Below are 19,363 nucleotides of genomic sequence, written 5' to 3'. Positions count from 1 at the left end.
ACTTTCCCAGCTCTCTAGGGCCCGCATTGGCAGCATTGAAATGCAAAAGAATCTCCCAATGAGAATCCCAGCTGATGTGAGTAAATCCGGCTCCCTGTTCTCTGTTCCTGCAGTTGGAGTTGGGAGCATGTTCACCTCACATATTCTGAGACAATTTGCAGTTGGTCTTAAAGGAGACATATTGGATAAATGGGAAAAATGGCTAATTTTGTAGGCAATTATGAATAATATCCGGTGCTGGTTTCCCTTTGGGCTAAAAATTAATCCTCTCTGTAAAAATGGCCCCTTTATTGGAGCTCCCTATAGATCCTCTCACTTCTCTGTCCAGTGTGAAATGGAGAGTGGGCGTGTCCTAACGGTCTCTGCCAGAAGCACAGTAGGAGGGGGAGAGCCAATCACAGCCCTGCAGTCACAAAAGCACAGACAGGCTGCAGTTCCCTATCAGGTCAGCCTAGCTGCTGATTGGTTCCTATCCTACAGTGCAGGGTATGGAGGGCCGCTGGCTCCCCAGCTCATCCAGAGAATTCAGCCAGCAGGAAGTGGAACAGATGGGCGGGGCTAGTGGGGTTTGGGGGGAATTTCTCAATAAATCAGTCAGAAACACAACTTTAAGCACAATCCTTCTATATCTAGAGGAGTATAATTCCCTGCTACATTCATCATTTTTATAGGATATGTCTCCTTTAATTTTTTATTCAGAACCAGGCGCTGCTGTGCCTATTGATGCAGGGGATCCCTGGCGCTGCCATACGGTTGCCACCTTTTCTGTGGAAAAATACCGGCCTCCCCTATATTTCTACCTTTCCCCTGTTAATAACATTGGCATCAAGCATCACTTTTACAGGTAGAATACTGGCCAGTTGGCCTACGCTGCCCCCGCCCCCAGCCCAGTCAGTAGCGCCAGGGTTCGCTTCCTGCCTGTGTCCCCACTTGGGAAAACTGCATTATGGGAAATATTGTGCTCAAAACTGCCCCTGTGGATATAAAGAACCCCTTACACTGCCAACAAGCACCTTGTGGAAGTCCAGAAATACAGAAAATTAGAACTACTGTAACTATATACACAGCAGAGCCAGAGGGGAGAGCCCCAATTCCCTGGCCCAGTTCCAACATTAAATATAGTGCCCCCTGCAGGATAACCTCTGGGTCAGCAGCTCTGTAATAAGTGCGCAGCCATAATACCTCCTATTGCACAAGTTCTACCCCGCCTGTATCAGGGCACCTAGAATTAGGCAGCCAGTGCTGATTGGTTCCATAGTTAGTGATTTTATGCAACTTTATCTGCTATTTCCACTCTGAATGACTACTGGGTGAAAAATACTGAAAGGATCAGAAATTTTTACACTAACAAAGCAAACTGTGAGTTTTCCCTCTGTCCCTAACTCTGCAGTCTGTGAGTTTCCCCTCTGTCCCTAACTCATTCTCCCGCCCTTGTGCTCACTGATCCAATCATTCTTCTCTGCCGCTCTCTGTCCCGCCCACATTCCCCTCCCAGCCAATGAGTGAGTGTCCCAGCTCCTCAGTTCCCTCCCTCACAGCTACAGGCAGCAGAGCAGTGTGGGAAAGAGGTGAGTAAGGGAGCGGGGCTGCACTAATGGTGGCACTAAAGGAGCAGTGTTACCTTGTTGTTCCCAACACATGAGCTGATTCCCAGGGACACTTTGCTACTGAGTGTGGGAGTGCAGGGGGCAAATAGGGGCAGCTGGGCTAATAATTGCCCCAGATAAAGCCTAGAGCTGTGGGAATGCAGGGGGCAAATAGGGGCAGCTGGGCTAATAATTGCCCCAGATAAAGCCTAGAGCTGTGGGAGTGCAGGGGGCAAATAGGGGCAGCTGGGCTAATAATTGCCCCAGATAAAGCCCAGAGCTGTGTGAGTGCAGGGGGCAAATAGGGGCAGCTGGGCTAATAATTGCCCCAGATAAAGCCCAGAGCTGTGTGAGTGCAGGGGGCAAATAGGGGCAGCTGGGCTAATAATTGCCCCAGATAAAGCCCAGAGCTGTGTGAGTGCAGGGGGCAAATAGGGGCAGCTGGGCTAATAATTGCCCCAGATAAAGCCCAGAGCTGTGTGAGTGCAGGGGGCAAATAGGGGCAGCTGGGCTAATAATTGCCCCCATAAAGCCCAGAGCTGTGTGAGTGCAGGGGGCAAATAGGGGCAGCTGGGCTAATAATTGCCCCAGATAAAGCCCAGAGCTGTGTGAGTGCAGGGGGCAAATAGGGGCAGCTGGGCTAATAATTGCCCCAGATAAAGCCCAGAGCTGTGTGAGTGCAGGGGGCAAATAGGGGCAGCTGGGCTAATAATTGCCCCAGATAAAGCCTAGAGCTGTGTGAGTGCAGGGGGCAAATAGGGGCAGCTGGGCTAATAATTGCCCCCATAAAGCCCAGAGCTGTGTGAGTGCAGGGGGCAAATAGGGGCAGCTGGGCTAATAATTGCCCCAGATAAAGCCCAGAGCTGTGAGTGCAGGGGGCAAATAGGGGCAGCTGGGCTAATAATTGCCCCAGATAAAGCCCAGAGCTGTGTGAGTGCAGGGGGCAAATAGGGGCAGCTGGGCTAATAATTGCCAGAGATAAAGCCTAGAGCTGTGTGAGTGCAGGGGGCAAGATGGAGACACTTTATACCCCCCCGTGCCCAACCTGCAGCCAATCACTTGCACCCAGCGCCCAACAGCTGAAGGGTATCTGGGGTTCCTGCTGGGAGTTGTAGTGGAACAAGAGCTCTGATTGGCTGCTTTATATAAATAAATAGGTGCTGCAACTTCTACAGGCTCTGAGTTTGAAAACATTGCATTATTAGACTTAGAATTTGGGTAACGGGTTCTGGGATTGGTAGTTCAGCTCATGGCTAGACTAGTTATTCTGCTTGGGTCTCTGCCTTTGTGCTCACAACTAGACTTCAGTGTTTGTTTCTTAAAGGGCAAGTGTTACTCAAAAAATTGTTTCCTGGGCTCTGTTTGCAGGGAACAGTAGGCTTTTGTTTTTGTTTTTAAATATTCAACTGCTTAATTCCACTTCCAGGCCAGTCCCTCCCACAAGGAGCCAATGGGAATGTGGGAGGAAGCGAGTGACCCAGTGATGGGGAAGAAGGATAAAAATGAGGAGCGGAAGGAGAGAATCCTGAATCTCACACTGGAGATTATCTATCTGCTGACTGGAGAGGTGAGGGGGGCACTGTGAGTGGCACAGTGAGAAGAGACTGTCTGTCTGTACAAAGGGGGTCTCTCTGCTGCGTTACACACTCATCATTCTCTCTCCCTCTCAATACATAGGGCTACGTCATCCCTAAGAAGAAGAGCCCAACTGTGGGTTTGGGGGCCCTGCATGCCCCTGGCTCCGTCATACAGAAGGAAAATGACAAGAAGATCCTGGAACTCATCTCCAACATCATCCAGCTGCTGACTGGAGAGGTGGGTGCGGCCCCCCAATCCCCCCTTATTGTTTAGTAACAGTGTATGATAATCCCTTTCTCTGGCTGGGGGATGACTGTAACATTGTGTGTGCCAGGTTGCCATAAGGTGTGAGGATGTTTCCATCTATTTTTCCTTGGAGGAGTGGGAGTATATAAAAGGAAACAAGGCCCTTTACAGGGAAGGGATAAAGGAGGAGGAGGAGCCCCAGCAGCTCCGCCCACTGGGTGAGTAATGGTTTCTATCATATACAGAGCATAGAGTCTATACAGTATAATATGTCTTTTTAGAGAGACCCAGAAGAATGTAATTATAGCAGAGACACCGAGCTGTCATGCAGATCTTTTTTTTAATCATTTGATAAACAAATGCAACATTTTATGCAGATCAAGGACATATAAAAAAGGACAGAGTTAATAAGAAGAAAAGAGAAGAGTTAATAAAGGGTTTATAGGAGGAGAGGAGGAAGCTGGGGGTATAATGGTAGAGTTATAGAGGACATTTTGTGTGTGCCAGTGCATTATACTACTCTAAATATAGAAGGAATGTTCTCTAAAAAGTAGTGTTTAGGCTGATTTTTAAAAAAAATTCCTTCAAAAACCCCACTAGCCCCGCCCATCTGTGCCACTTCCTGCTGCCTCCTTTCCCAGGCTGTGCAGGGGGGGCGGCGCCACTGTAGGATAGGAACCAGTCAGCAGTTAGGTTCTGGGGTTGTTTCCTTTCTCCTCTACAGTAGAACCTATAACGCTATTTTCTTATTATTAGATAAAGTTTTTCACTCGGATATATCTCTGATCAGCCATAACTAACAGTCTCTATCCTTCCCTTTAGCAGCCTGTGAGTATAAAGATGGGAGCGATGTTACAGCACATACGGAAGCAACTTTATGTTGTAATAATGATGGGAATCTCACAAACCCTGATGTTTCTCCAGCGGAACAGCCCCCACCAGCCAATGGGATTAAAGAGGAAGAGGCTTCATGGGAAGGGGGAAACCAATCAGATTGCAGCATTAATCCCCTTACAGAACAGATACAGGGAACAGACACGCCTACTCCTATCATGGGGTGCAGCCTGAATATATCGGAGGGTATTAAAGAGGAACCGTCTTCCTGCGAAGAGGAAAACCAATCAGATTATAATATTATTACAGTTTCAGAACCAGTACAGGGAACAGATACACCTACTAGTATTATGGGATGCAGCCTGAATAACAGTTTTTCAGCCAATTATATAGCAGATGGGATTAAAGAGGAGGTGGCCTCATGGGAAGGGGGGAACCAATCAGATTGCAGCATTAATCCCCTTACAGAACAGATACAGGGAATAGATACACCTACTCCTATCATGGGATACGGCATAATTAGCAGCCTCTTTAAAATGAGGGGTAATAAAAATCATGAAGATGCCCACTGGTCCCCAGATAAATCTGACATGACAAAAAATACATTAAGTGGGAAATACAGCTGTAATGAGTGTCATATACATTTTAGTAATAAGAAAGACTTATATAAACATCTACGAACCCACAAAACAGAGAAACCATTTTCTTGTTCTGTATGTGGGAAATGTTTTTCAGATGGTTCCAACCTTGCTCGTCATCGATGGACTCACACAGGGGAGAAACCATTTTCTTGTTCTGTATGTGGGAAATGTTTTTCACATCAATCCAACCTTGCTCGTCATCGATGGACTCACACAGGGGAGAAACCATTTTCTTGTTCTGTATGTGGGAAATGTTTTTCACATCAATCCAACCTTGCTCGTCATGGAAGGACTCACACAGGGGAGAAACCATATTCTTGTTCTGAATGCAGCAAATGTTTTGCCACTTCATCAGACCTTACTGCACATTACAGAACCCACACAGGGGAGAAACCATTTCCTTGTCCTGAATGTGGGAAATGTTTTGCCACTTCATCAGAACTTGCTGTCCATCGACGACGAATCCACATGGAGGAGAAACCTTTTACCTGTCTGAAATGTGGGAAAAGTTTTACCTTTTCATCAGACCTTACTGCCCATCGACGACGAACCCACATGAAGGAGAAACCTTTTTCCTGTACTGAGTGTGGGAAATGTTTCTCAATTCGTTCCGACCTTGCTCGTCATCGAAGGACTCACACTGGAGAGAAACCATTTCCTTGTTCTGAATGTGGGAAATGTTTTGTCACTTCATCAGAACTTTCTCTACATCGACGACGAACCCACACAGTGGAGAAACCTTTTTCCTGTGCGAAATGTGGGAAATGTTTTTCAATTCCATCCGATCTTGCTCGTCATCGAAGGAGTCACACAAACCCACACGGTGAAGAAACCTTTTTCTAGTTCTGAATGTGGGAAATGTTTTTCTGCTTCATCAGACCTTACTGTCCATTGATGATTCACCCACATGGTGGAGAATCCTTTTTCCTGTACTTGAGCTTACCTTGCTTATTATCAAAGGACTCACACACGGGAGAAACCAGTTTCTTTTGGAAAATCTTTTGCCACTTCATCAAACCCTAAAGGAGAAGAAAAGTTATAAACTCTGGGGGTTCCAAATGTAAGGCTATTCTGCCTGCCTCCCTTCCTTCCCGCGATGTAACCAAGTCCTGGTTCTGGTGGCATATTTTTTATAGGCCCCCTCTGTGATGTCAGAGTTGGGTTGCGTGCAGATTTAGAAGGGGCAAGTTTGAGTTCAGGTTGACTGTTTGTCAACTTGCACTTCACTAATGAGCAAGATACGCTGTTATAGACAGTAAGAAGAGAGGGCTCATTTAAATTGGATCACGAGCAGATTCGGGCCTAGCTATTCTGCCTCCCTCCACGCCCACAACCTGCTTCTAATGTGTGGATGTCAGCCCGATCCTGCCCGACCCACAGGTCTGGTGGGTTTTTGGCCATTCCGCACATCAATAGTACACTGATTTCTGGGAACATACCAAGCATTTTTCTAATTTATATGCATTAACTAAAATCATCAAAATTAAATATAAAATTAGCAAAAATTAAATATAAGCTTCATCTGACTGAAATAAGAAACTCAATATATTCAATTAAATATTCTGCCCTGTTTTTTAAATAACTAAGTTGTTCCTCACTCTTCCCATCTTCTCATCTGTCTCTCTTCATGCAGTAGGTGGAGTCAGGTTTTGATTGACAGGACATGCTTTGGGAGGTGGCACCCTTTGCCCAGAAGAGGCGCTCTTTCAATATAACTGGCTTTGGCAGAAATGCTGTCGCATTATAGTACGACCGTGGTTACCATAAAATGGTCAGTATGACTAACGGAAACGACCATTTCAAGCAATATTGTCTAATTGAAGCACAAACCGGAAGAGGATGTGATTTATATAATTTTTGTATTTTTTCAGTTTCTCATTGTTGTAAATTTAAAAAAAAAAAAAAAGTAAAAAAATTTAACTTTTATATCTGTGATTCCTTTCTTTATTGAGCATCCATATAGAAAACAAATGTTCATGCCGTTTCATTGACACCTGTTATCAATTCATCATCTAATCACCGCCGCTCATCAATAGACACATTTCGGTTTAGTTGGATCACACTGAAATTGGTCATTAAGTAAAGAAAAATAATTTATGTGTATGGCCAGTTCCTTGGTGAAAAGAAAGACCGCCTTTGGCTTCTATAGTTTAAACAGGGAGCAGCTTGTTCCTCTCTCCCCCTCCCTTCTCCCACCTCCCCCTCCCTTCCCTGCTGTAATCTTTGTTCAGGAAAGTGTTCGACCTCCATTTTGTTTTTCCTGGGCAAGATGGTTGTTCTAATTCTGTGTGGCTAGTGATCCCATATAAAATTAGTTACATTCATCGTGGCGCTGATTCTATCTTTCCAGGGTAAAGGTTGTTTTTTTAAGTCCCTTTTTATTTCGATGTCCAAAAACGGATGGAGACCTGTGAATCCCCCAGTCAGTGGGCAAGTGAGGAGATTTCCGCTTGCAGTTTGGCCACTGCTTGTTTTAATGCTGCTTTTATATTGTTTTCTGAAGTTTTTATATTGACCAGGAGTTGTCGGCTCTATTAGGCAGACTGGATAGTATTATCTAAAGATCCCCATGGTTTAATGATTCACACACACAAGTACAAGGTATATGGTCGGCCATTTTCTGTGTACTCCATTTTGTTTTGGGATTTATCCAAATAATTTGTTTAGGAGTAGGTCATGAAGTGTGGGCGAGGGGGCACCTTTTAAATGTGGGATAAGTGGGCATGTTCATGTAGTGTTAAAGCTGGAGCATCCTACATCTATTTAGGGAAGGGTTCTGATTGGCTGCATGTCTCCTACTGTACTGCGGGGCAAGGAGTATTCGGACTTGACCAACTAAGGGGTCATTTTAGCCCACGCTGACACCAAGAGCCCCAAACTGCATTCTGGGGAAGGCAATCCTAACCCGACCTGCATCCGACCCGGCCTGCTGCACCCCATTGCTGATGTCATGGAGGGGGCGGGGCAAGCAGGTGTACATATATAAATAGCCACAGGTGGGAGGGCTGCAGGAAGAGTTGGGCCCAAACCCACCCATGACCCATGGGTACCCCCCCCCCCCGGCAGGCACATCAGTAGTGCAGCGCATCAGTGCGTCAGGGGCTCACCCCCACTGTAACCATAGCAATACTGGAATTCTGAGGAGAAAACTGCATTATGGGAAGGATTGTGCTCAAAACTGCACTTGTGGACATAAAGGGCCCCTGTAAAGTCTGAAATGAGAAAAAACTACATTTCCCAGAATGCTTTAATCTCTACAGATGTTTCCTGTGGCACATGTGGGAAAGTTTCCCTGCTGTAACCAGTTTGTAGTTATAATATGTGTATCAGTGCGCCTTGAACTAGCCGGCCAGTGCTGATTGGTTCCATAGTTACTGGTTTTGTGCAACTTTGTCAGTTAATGAGCTCTGTTATTTCCTCTCTGCTCACTGTCTGAGCAACTAATGGGCTGAAAATCCTGAAAGGATCCGTTATTTTTAAACTTACACAACAGTCTGTGAGTTTTCCCTCGCTAATTCTCTGTCCCGCCCTTGTGCTCACTGATCCAATCATTCTTCTCCGCCGCTCTCTGTCCCGCCCACATTCCCCTCCCAGCCAATGAGTGAGTGTCCCAGCTCCTCAGTTCCCTCCCTCACAGCTACAGGCAGCAGAGCAGTGTGGGAAAGAGGTGAGTAAGGGAGCGGGGCTGCACTAATGGTGGCACTAAAGGAGCAGTGTTACCTTGTTGTTCCCAACACATGAGCTGATTCCCAGGGACACTTTGCTACTGAGTCAGTGCAGTTTCTGTGGCAGCTCCAAGCCCAACCCACCCACCATAAGTGAATTCCTCTCCCATTTGGTACCAAGGCCCCCCTGCAGCCTGAGGGGAAGCACTGAGGGGCCCATTCTTGGCAGGAAAGTATAATGGAAATGCCCTTGGCAGCTGGGCTAATAATTGCCCCAGATAAAGCCCAGAGCTGTGTGAGTGCAGGGGGCAAATAGGGGCAGCTGGGCTAATAATTGCCCCAGATAAAGCCCAGAGCTGTGTGAGTGCAGGGGGCAAATAGGGGCAGCTGGGCTAATTATTGCCCCAGATAAAGCCCAGAGCTGTGTGAGTGCAGGGGGCAAATAGGGGCAGCTGGGCTAATTATTGCCCCAGATAAAGCCCAGAGCTGTGTGAGTGCAGGGGGCAAATAGGGGCAGCTGGGCTAATAATTGCCCCAGATAAAGCCCAGACCTGTGTGAGTGCAGGGGGCAAATAGAGGCAGCTGGGCTAATAATTGCCCCAGATAAAGCCCAGAGCTGTGTGAGTGTAGGGGGCAAATAGGGGCAGCTGGGCTAATAATTGCCCCAGATAAAGCCCAGAGCTGTGTGAGTGCAGGGGGCAAATAGGGGCAGCTGGGCTAATAATTGCCCCAGATAAAGCCCAGAGCTGTGTGAGTGCAGGGGGCAAATAGGGGCAGCTGGGCTAATAATTGCCCCAGATAAAGCCCAGAGCTGTGTGAGTGCAGGGGGCAAATAGGGGCAGCTGGGCTAATAATTGCCCAAGATAAAGCTAATAATTGCCCCAGATAAAGCCTAGAGCTGTGTGAGTGCAGGGGGCAAATAGGGGCAGCTGGGCTGATAATTGCCCCAGATAAAGCCCAGAGCTGAGTGAGTGCAGGGGGCAAATAGGGGCAGCTGGGCAGCTATACATACTGGGGGGCAGCAGGGGCAGGTAGGGAGAGTGGGGGAATAGTAGGGATAAGGGTTGGTGACCCTGGGGGGACATAAGGGGGTGGGTTGGGGGGGCAGGCTGGGATGGGAGTGGGGGATTGGGGCAGATTGGGGTGTAAGTGGGCAGAGGGGAATAGAAATGTAAGGGTAAGTACATTGCTGCTATATTAGTAATACTGCCCCTGCCCTTACCTGCTGTGTTACCCACTGGGCAAGATGGAGACACTTTATACCCCCCGTGCCCGACCTGCAGCCAATCACTTGCACCCAGCGCCCAACAGCTGAAGGGTATCTGGGGTTCCTGCTGGGAGTTGTAGTACAACAAGAGCTCTGATTGGCTGCTTTATATAAATAGGCTCTGAGTTTGCTCCCACCAGAACCAGCCGACATGGACCTTAATGATACGAGTGCAAGGCTCTGGTTATAGAGCAGAGAGTCAATAAACACAACTTCCTGTCATTTGTCTCTAAAAGGAAAGTAACATGAACTTTTTGATTTGCAGACTTTGCATGATTTGGGTAACAGGGGATTCTGGGATTGGTAGTTCAGCCCATGGTAAATACTAATTCCAATGTGCTTAATTAGGCAGAAATTGAATATCTCAGATATCAATATTAGGAGACTATATACCAACTTAGCCACACAACACGATAACATAGGTACCAGACTAATCGCCTCACTTGATAATGAGAAGGCCTTTGACTCGGTGGAGTGGGAGTATCTCTGGGCCACAATGGGGGTAATGGGAATTCCCCAGCCATATATAGATTGGGTGAGAGAACTATATCACCTTCCAGTAGCAAAAGTAAGGGCTAACAACAGAGTCTCGGATCCCTTCCCAATTAGCAGGGGAACAAGACAGGGCTGCCCGCTTTCCCCACTATTATTTGCACTGGCCATGGAACCCATGGCCAGCCGGATTAAACAAACACTTACAAACAACGGATTGCGATTGGGCCCCAGGGAAGAAATTATATCAATGTATGCGGATGATACATTATTATATTTAGCAAACCACCAACAAGCCCTACCACTAGCACTCAAAGTGATAAATACACACACGGATTACTCAGGGTTAAAAATCAACTGGTCCAAATCGGTAATCTTCCCAATAGACACCCTCCCGATCAACACCCCAACACACATACAAGGACTACAATGGGTACAAGCTTTCAAATACCTGGGGGTCTGGATCCACGCCGACCTAAGAAAATTTGCAGAACTCAACATACAACCAATTATAAGATACATGGAAACTAAAATAGAATCGTGGGCCCATCTTCCGCTCTCCATAATAGGCGGAATAAATATATTCAAAATGATAATACTACCAAAGCTAACCTACATACTTAGACAAGCCCCGCTACTCTTACCAAAAGGACTCTTTACTAAACTAAAGAGCCTAATGTTAACTTTGTTCTGGAACAAAAACCTCCCCAGACTAGCTCTGAGAACGCTGCAACTCCCCACAGACCAGGGTGGATTAGCAGCACCAAACCTGTACCTATACTATCAGGCAACCCAACTTTCAGTAGCTCACAATTGGGTTATCCCAACCCTGACAAACGCAGCTACACTGCTGGAAGCGCAAATAGTGGGATCCCTTGAGGAACTGAAAAACCTACTATATAGGGGTACTAAGTATAACATAAAGTGTTCCCCCCTAATGAAAGCAACAGTGAAGGTTTGGCAGCAAGTGCTCCAGCGCTACCCGAAAAATCAGCAGCATTGCTCGGCCCATACCCCACTCTGGTGTAACCCACACTTACAACATTTTAATACCATACCAGACCCCCAACTATGGGCGCAATATGGCATAAAATACCTTGCCGACATAATAGGAAATGGTAATCTACTGTCATTCCCGGACCTCAAACAAAAATATACCCTTCCCAATAGAATGTTGTTTCGATACCTGCAGATGAGACATGCAACAGCTGCCCAATTTAACAACCAACCAATTGACACAAACCCCAAGGGAATAGAAACTTCACGATGCCAACCTTAAGAAACCTCTGTCACACTTTTATAGGCAACTGTCACAGCTGGGAAACAATTCTCTGAGTAAACTATATGCAAAATGGCAGCAAGACCTCCCTCAGCTCACGGATGAGGTCTGGGTAGACATACTCGACTCCGCCTTTGAAGGGGTAATAAGCAGCAAGGACAAATTGACCCAAATAAACTTCTTGCACAGGGTATACTTCACTCCATTAAGACTACACAAAATGAACCCAGCCCAAAGCCCAAAATGCCCACGGTGCAATCACAGCAAGGCGGGATATATACATATGGTATGGTCCTGCACAAAAATTCAGGTATTCTGGAAAAAGGTAATACGTTGTATCGAAGCCAAAACTGATATACAACTACCACTAGATCCCATGGTATTATTACTGAATCAGTTGGAGGATGTTACACCTAACAGGGCAGACCGAACCCTAATATCAATTCTGTGTCTCTACGCCAAAAAGAATATACCGTATATACTCGAGTATAAGCCGATCCGAGTATAAGCCGAGGTACCTAATTTCACCTAAGAAAACTGGAAAAACTTATTGACTCGAGTATAAGCCTAGGGTGCAGCCACTACTGAAAGTTGAAGTGATATCACCCCCCTCCCAGCAGCCAATTAGCAGAACAATGTGAAAGCATCAAGATAGCAGCTCCCAGTATATATCAGAATAGCACACAATAGTAAAAAATCCAAGTCCGGCTTGGGACTCCCCCAGTTATATGGGAGTAGGAGAAACAACCTGAAAGCAGTTCTAATGTGTAGCAATGCACTGAGATGGCGTCTACACACCTATATTACAACCAAAAAAATACATTTGTTGGTTCAAGAACACAATTTTAAATTATTTGCTATGTATACAGTGTAATTTAGAACTAAAAGTATACCATAAAAATAATGACAGTATTCCTTTAAAATTTACTTGATATGTTGTGTATAAAAAAACCTCACTAATCCCCACCATCAAACTCTCTGGGACCTAGCATAGAAAGGGCATTCAAGGCTCACAGTGACAAATCAAGTGGCAATAGCAGTGCTTCATAGCAGTGAAATAAAGAAAAATGTATTTTAAACAGACTTTACACTACAAGGGGATTAATGCGCAAGTCAAATTGTGGGCACACACATGTAACTGAAAGGAGAAACCACAATTCATTTAAAAGCAATGACCAGGACAGCTTGCAGCCTTGCAGGAATATTGAGATGCTGAACCATAAGCCAAGGATTGCCTGAAATGTAACTCGTATCTTATCTGTTCCTTGCTGATCCCTTACTGATGCAGCGGTTATACCTTAACGAAGCAGCGGCGCGTCTCGGAATGGAAGCGATGTTATGGCGCGTTTGATGTTACGCGTGTGCACATCTCTTCCCTGCTGATCCTCAGCTCGTAATGGTAGCGGCGCTACGTCGTGTATGACGCTGCGCGCACGCGTCTGGCCGCACAACCATACACGGGAGGCGCTTTGCGCGCAAGGAGCGCATTGCATCAGCGAATCCATAGGCAACTACCGTATGTACTCGAGTATAAGTCGAGGGTTACTTTTTAAGCACATTTTTAGTGCTCAAAAACTCGGCTTATACTCGAGTATATACGGTAGCTATAAACTGGAAATCCCAATCAAGACCTACCTTAAGGTCCTGGGAGCGATTAATAGAAAAAAACATCCCCCTCTATAAAATTACTTACCTGAGAAGAGGCTGCCCAGAAAAATTCAACAAAATTTGGGATAAATGGATTGACGTGGACCCAGTAACTTACGGCACAGTAGCCCCATCTGAGATACCTCCCCCCCCCCCTCGCCCCAGGTAAAGGGAAAACTGCACAGTCAAAGAATGAATGTAAAAGAGTCCCCACTGACCTACAGATGGGTTATGTAAGTGTTACAGCACATAATTTACAGAATATAAGCACAATGCAAGAAAGTACCACACCGGTTTAATGTTATGTTAAATGTTACTTTATTTTTACTTTATTTGGGTATAAAATAACAAAATGTTAACAATGGAAACTGTATTGTAAATGACTATTACCTCTGAATGCTCAATAAAAGAAATGTTAAAAAAAAAAAAAAAAGAAATTGAATATCTTATTATTCATAATAATAATATTTATTATGAGTGGATCCGTGTTTGGGATACTATTGCAGAAACTGACTCCCACCCTCAGTGAGTGACAGAGCCGGCGACACTAAGGAGCCCCAAGTGGGACAAAATATACGTACAGCAAAGCGCCCGCCTATTTGCACCCAGTAGATATCGGTGCAGCAATCTTTGTGTTCCCACGTCTGAGCTCAGCCCAAAGCAGTGCCGACAGCCCCCTCGGGTAACAAGGGCAAAAGGGGTAAAATACATGTTCCTCCTATAAGCGATCAGGGATTATTGCTCTCATTGGCTGATATCACTAAAGAACCCGGTTCTGTCAGGAAAGTCTGGTGTCGCCATTATAATTGGCTCTGGGAACTGCCATTAAACGGACACTAAACCCAACCGTAAAGCTGCCCCACTGCGCCCCCTAGTGCTCTATAGAAGTTGATAAAAAAAACCTAATTACACATGGAAACCAATTCCCCAATGAGAATTCTACTGACCCAAAACTTCATTATAGATGCAAGAGAAGTGACCAATGAGAATGCTGATTCCCTGTGTCAGGCCCCTTGCTGGTACCTTACATATAGAGATAATGATGGCATTTTCCCGTCATTATATGGCACAGGAATCAGACATGGGGATAAAGGGACAGACTTGTTCAGTGCTGGGAAACTGTGCTTATTGCTCCCAACTCCAATTGCAGGAACAGAGAACAGGGAGCCGGATTTACTCACATCAGCTGGGATTCTCATTGGGGGATTTCTTGCATTTTAATGGGGGAAAGTTTTATTGGGCAATATTGCTTTAAGAATACAGCCCTGATGTTGCTGGACTACAGCTCCCAGAATGCCTCACTCTTCATTATATGTTACATTATTCTGGGATTTGTAGTCCAGCAACAGCTGAGTAACGTTTGGTTGAGCCGCAGGGTTTAGTTTCCCTTCAAGTTCGGAGGCAGTTTCTCATTATTTGAGGCTCCCCCACCAGACCCTGACAGAACCCAGTGCTGGTGACGCCACTCAGAGGGGGACATTATTAATTTTATTAATATTAATAACAGAGCACATTTTAGGAGGAGCCCACTCTTCCCTGGCAATGGCAGATACTGGGGGTAACAGTGTAACCCCACAAATGCTTTTTGCTTGAGAGTAAACAGAGTGGGGGGGGGGGTCATTCCCTGAACTTGATCCACTGAGAAACCTTTGTATAATATACGGCTTATTGGGGCCCCCCTGTAGGGAGATTTAATGGGATTCTGTGGGTCTGAGCCCCTGTAATTGTTTTGGGGGATATTGCTGGGAATAATCCCCTATAGAAATGTGTAAGTGCTTAATTCCACTTCCAGGCCCCTCCCTCCCACAAGGAGCCAATGGGAATGTGGGAGGAAGCGAGTGACCCAGTGATGGGGAAGAAGGATAAAAATGAGGAGCGGAAGGAGAGAATCCTGAATCTCACACTGGAGATTATCTATCTGCTGACTGGAGAGGTGAGGGGGGCACTGTGAGTGGCACAGTGAGAAGAGACTGTCTGTCTGTACAAAGGGGGTCTCTCTGCTGCGTTACACACTCATCATTCTCTCTCCCTCTCAATACATAGGGCTACGTCATCCCTAAGAAGAAGAGCCCAACTGTGGGTTTGGGGGCCCTGCATGCCCCTGGCTCCGTCATACAGAAGGAAAATGACAAGAAGATCCTGGAACTCATCTCCAACATCATCCAGCTGCTGACTGGAGAGGTGGGTGCGGCCCCCCAATCCCCCCTTATTGTTTAGTAACAGTGTATGATAATCCCTTTCTCTGGCTGGGGGATGACTGTAACATTGTGTGTGCCAGGTTGCCATAAGGTGTGAGGATGTTTCCATCTATTTTTCCTTGGAGGAGTGGGAGTATATAAAAGGAAACAAGGCCCTTTACAGGGAAGGGATAAAGGAGGAGGAGGAGCCCCAGCAGCTCCGCCCACCGGGTGAGTAATGGTTTCTATTTAGTTTATCTAGTTTTTATTTATTTTACCATTTGTTCAGCAGCTCTCCAGTTTGGCATTTTAGCTGTTATCTGGTTGCTAGGGTGTAAATTACCGTAGCAACCAGGGACTTTCTAAGGTAGAGTTGCAATGGGAGACAGGTATATGAATAGGGGAGGGGCTGAATAGAAAGATAAGGAGTAAAAAAATTTTCAGACAGGATTCTGGGTTTGGCCGGATCCTAAAAAAGTGGATTCGGTGCATCCCTAGTTCTTATTAGTTCTTAAGTGACTGAGCTTTTTTGGTTGTTCAGTTATGTTCAGTACCTTCTCTAGGAAGCCCTGCACTGGTGAAACTATATATAGTTTATAAATAAGGAGAAAAGGCTCAGGTTACATAGCTGATCAACTATGTAAAACACCATTATATTTTACGGAGCTATCTGTTATCTGCTACATTTTTGAAAACTGCATATTCTGACAAGTCCAAAATGGGTATATGTGTGTGTCCCCGATTGGATGAGTGAGGGCTGTGAGCATTTAAACCCCCCAATCACCCAAGTAGGATGTGTGAGTGAGACACTTCCCTGGAGAAGGGCCTCAGGATCTGGATACAGGGTCCCCCTGGCACAGCAGCCATAATATAAAGTAATCGTGATAGTAAAATTGTAGCCTCACAGAGCAATAGCTTTTGTTTGCTGCTGGAATCCCCCACTGAAAAGCTGGAAAAGGGCAGAAGGAAGCAAATAATTAACAAAACATTAAAAAAAAATTGAATAAAATTGAAAAGTTGATAGAATTAGCCGTTCTAGAACCTACCAAAGTATAATTTGAAGGTGCACAACCCTTGCGATGAATTTCACCTGTTCTTTGTATTCTTGTCATCTATTGGCTCACTGTAGTGCTCATCCTGTAATTCTATTTGTTTGTTGAAAATCAAATATATCTCTGATCAGCCATAAATAACAGTCTCTACCCTTCCCTTTAGCAGCCTGTGAGTATAAAGATGGGAGCGATGTTACAGCACATACGGAAGCAACTTTATGTTGTAATAATGATGGGAATCTCACAAACCCTGATGTTTCTCCCTGATGTTTTTCTTGTTCTGAGTGTGGGAAATGTTTTTCCACTTCATCAGAACTCACTGCCCATCTGAGAACCCACACAGGGGAGAAACCTTACTCTTGTTCTGAATGTGGGAAATGTTTTACAAATCAAGGTCATCTTGCTTGTCATCAAATGACTCACACAGGGGAGAAACCATTTTCTTGTTCTGAGTGTGGGAAATGTTTTGCCACTTCATCAGAACTCACTGTCCATCTGAGAACCCACACAGGAGAGAAACCATTTTCTTGTTCTGAATGTGGGAAATGTTTTGCCACTTCATCAGAACTCACTGTCCATCTGAGAACCCACACAGGAGAGAAACCATTTTCTTGTTCTGAATGTGGGAAATGTTTTGCCACTTCATCAAAACTCACTGTCCATCGGAGAACCCACACAGGGGAGAAACCTTACTCTTGTTCTGAATGTGGTAAGTGTTTCGCAAATCAAGGTGACATTGCTCGTCATAATAAGTCTCACACAGGGGAGAAAACTTACTCTTGTTCTGAATGTGGGAAGTGTTTCACAAATCAAGGTGACATTGCTCGTCATAATAAGTCTCACACAGGGGAGAAAACTTACTCTTGTTCTGAATGTGGGAAGTGTTTCACAAATCAAGGTGACATTGCTCGTCATAATAAGTCTCACACAGGGGAGAAACCATACTCTTGTTCTGAATGTGGGAAATGTTTTTCAAATCGAGGTGATCTTGCTCGTCATCAAAGGATTCACACAGGAGAGAAACCATTTTGTGTGGGAAACGTTTTACCCGTTCATCAGGACTTACTAATCATCGAAAAAGCCACACAGGAGAGAAAGGTTTTTCTTGTTCTGAATGCACAAAATGTTTTACAACTCAACAATCCCTTACTCGTCATCAAATGACTCACACAGGGGAGAAACCATACTCTTGTTCTGAATGTGGGAAATGTTTTGCAAATCACACTTTATAATTCACAAAAAAAAACCCTAAAACTTAATGTGTGAAATGTTTTATAAAACAGGCCTCCAGCAAACATCTCTTTGACATCAGTTATATCTTGATATACATGTTTGAAATATTTTATCACTTGTTTAGACCTTAGTTCCATCGACGAAGTACCCACACAGGAAAGAAACCATTTCTTTTGTCTGAATGAGGGAAATGTTTTACAAATCAACCTGACATTTCTTGCACACTGATTGCATCTTTTTTTTTTTTGTAAAGATGTTTATTTTTTCATTTTGATAGACAAACAATACATACAAAACTTTAGCTACCAACAGTGTAGCTGGTAACTTTAGCAGTCTCAGTGTAAGGTATAGTACATAGTTTTGTACAATACGCCTAGGAGGCATACTTCTGGAGTCTTAACTCTAGGGAGGGCCAGGTGCTCATCCAGGTATCGCATGATTCCAGACCAATAGCTAGCTATGTGGGTACATTCTCCTACCATATGGATAAATCCTGCATTGTTGTTATGACATTTGGGGCATTCTGCGTTTGGTGATCTACCTATCACTTTGAGTCTGGCTGGGGTGATATATACTTGGTGGTAGAATTTGAATTGTATGACACTGTCCCTGGTGGCTATGAGGAAGTCATATATATGGTCCGTTGCTTCTTCACACTGTTCATCACTTAGCTGCGGGAGTATTTTGTCCCATTTCTCTTTGGCTTTATCAAAAGGGGTGGGTGTTATTTTCAGTATAGCCTTGTACAATTGGGACAGGAGTTTCTTCCCTCCCGAGTCCCATAACCTAATTTCCCATGGAGTTGAGCCTGTTTCAATTGTTAAGGAACCAAATTGTGCTCTAAATGCATGCCTCAATTGAAAATATCTAAAGAATTGTAAGTCTGGCTTTTCCAGCTTTTCTTTGAGTGCGTTAAATTGTGCAAATATACCATCCATTACCGCGTCTGAAAGCCATTTCACCCCATTGGCTGGCCAGTAGTGAACATCAGACAGTTCCTTGAAGTGTTGTAGATTGGCATTGTTCCACAGCGGCATTTGCAGTGACCCTGTGTATTTGCCCTATTCTGCTTCCCCAGTTTGGCCCAGGCTGTCATTGGGGCAGTAAGTACTTCTGGGAGAGGAGTGATATCACTCCTTTTTCTGTATGGCGCATTGCGGAGTGCTTCCAATGAGCCAATTATGTTCCCATGTAGTGCTGTGAGTGGGTTGTCTGGGTTTGGGTTAAACCAATTGTGTAAGTAAGTTAGTTGGCTGGCTATATAATATAGCTGCATATTGGGGAGTGCTAGTCCTCCTAGTTGGTATGGTGCTGTAAGTGTGTGCCAGCCCACTCTCTGAGCTTTGTTGGCCCATATGAAGGAGCGTAATACCTTATTCACTTGATTAAAGAACTTGTTTGCAATGTGTACCGGAGGTCGTTTTACCCAATGTACCACATCTTTTTTGAACTTATTCAGGACTGGTTCTAGGTTTATATCATGATATTTGGACAAGTCTCTGGTGACCTCAATACCTAGGTATCTGAACTGCCGAACCCATTGCAGACCTTGTAGCGTGCCTTCATGTTCTGGTCCTGATAATGCAAGGAGATGGCATTTTTGTCTGTTTATTTTGAGACCACTATAATTGCTGTATGTATCTAGGGTTTTGAGGGCTTGTATGAG

General features: G+C 45.0%; 1 protein-coding gene across 1 annotated transcript; it reads left to right on the top strand.

Annotated features, from left to right (window-relative positions):
• Positions 1–3,036: 3,036 nt before the first annotated feature.
• LOC105945441 (oocyte zinc finger protein XlCOF7.1) lies at positions 3,037–17,856 on the top strand. The gene is given in 6 exon segments (XM_031893130.1): positions 3,037–3,153; positions 3,264–3,401; positions 3,499–3,628; positions 4,236–5,705; positions 16,730–17,491; positions 17,494–17,856. Coding segments are annotated over 6 exon segments (2,820 nt in total). The 3' UTR covers positions 17,697–17,856.
• Positions 17,857–19,363: the final 1,507 nt, after the last annotated feature.

Source organism: Xenopus tropicalis, chromosome 9, assembly GCF_000004195.4.
Source record: "Xenopus tropicalis strain Nigerian chromosome 9, UCB_Xtro_10.0, whole genome shotgun sequence".
Taxonomy (NCBI): Eukaryota; Metazoa; Chordata; class Amphibia; order Anura; family Pipidae; genus Xenopus; species Xenopus tropicalis.
The sequence above is the reverse complement of the archived record's forward strand: the minus strand, read 5'-3'. Positions and strand labels throughout refer to the sequence as shown.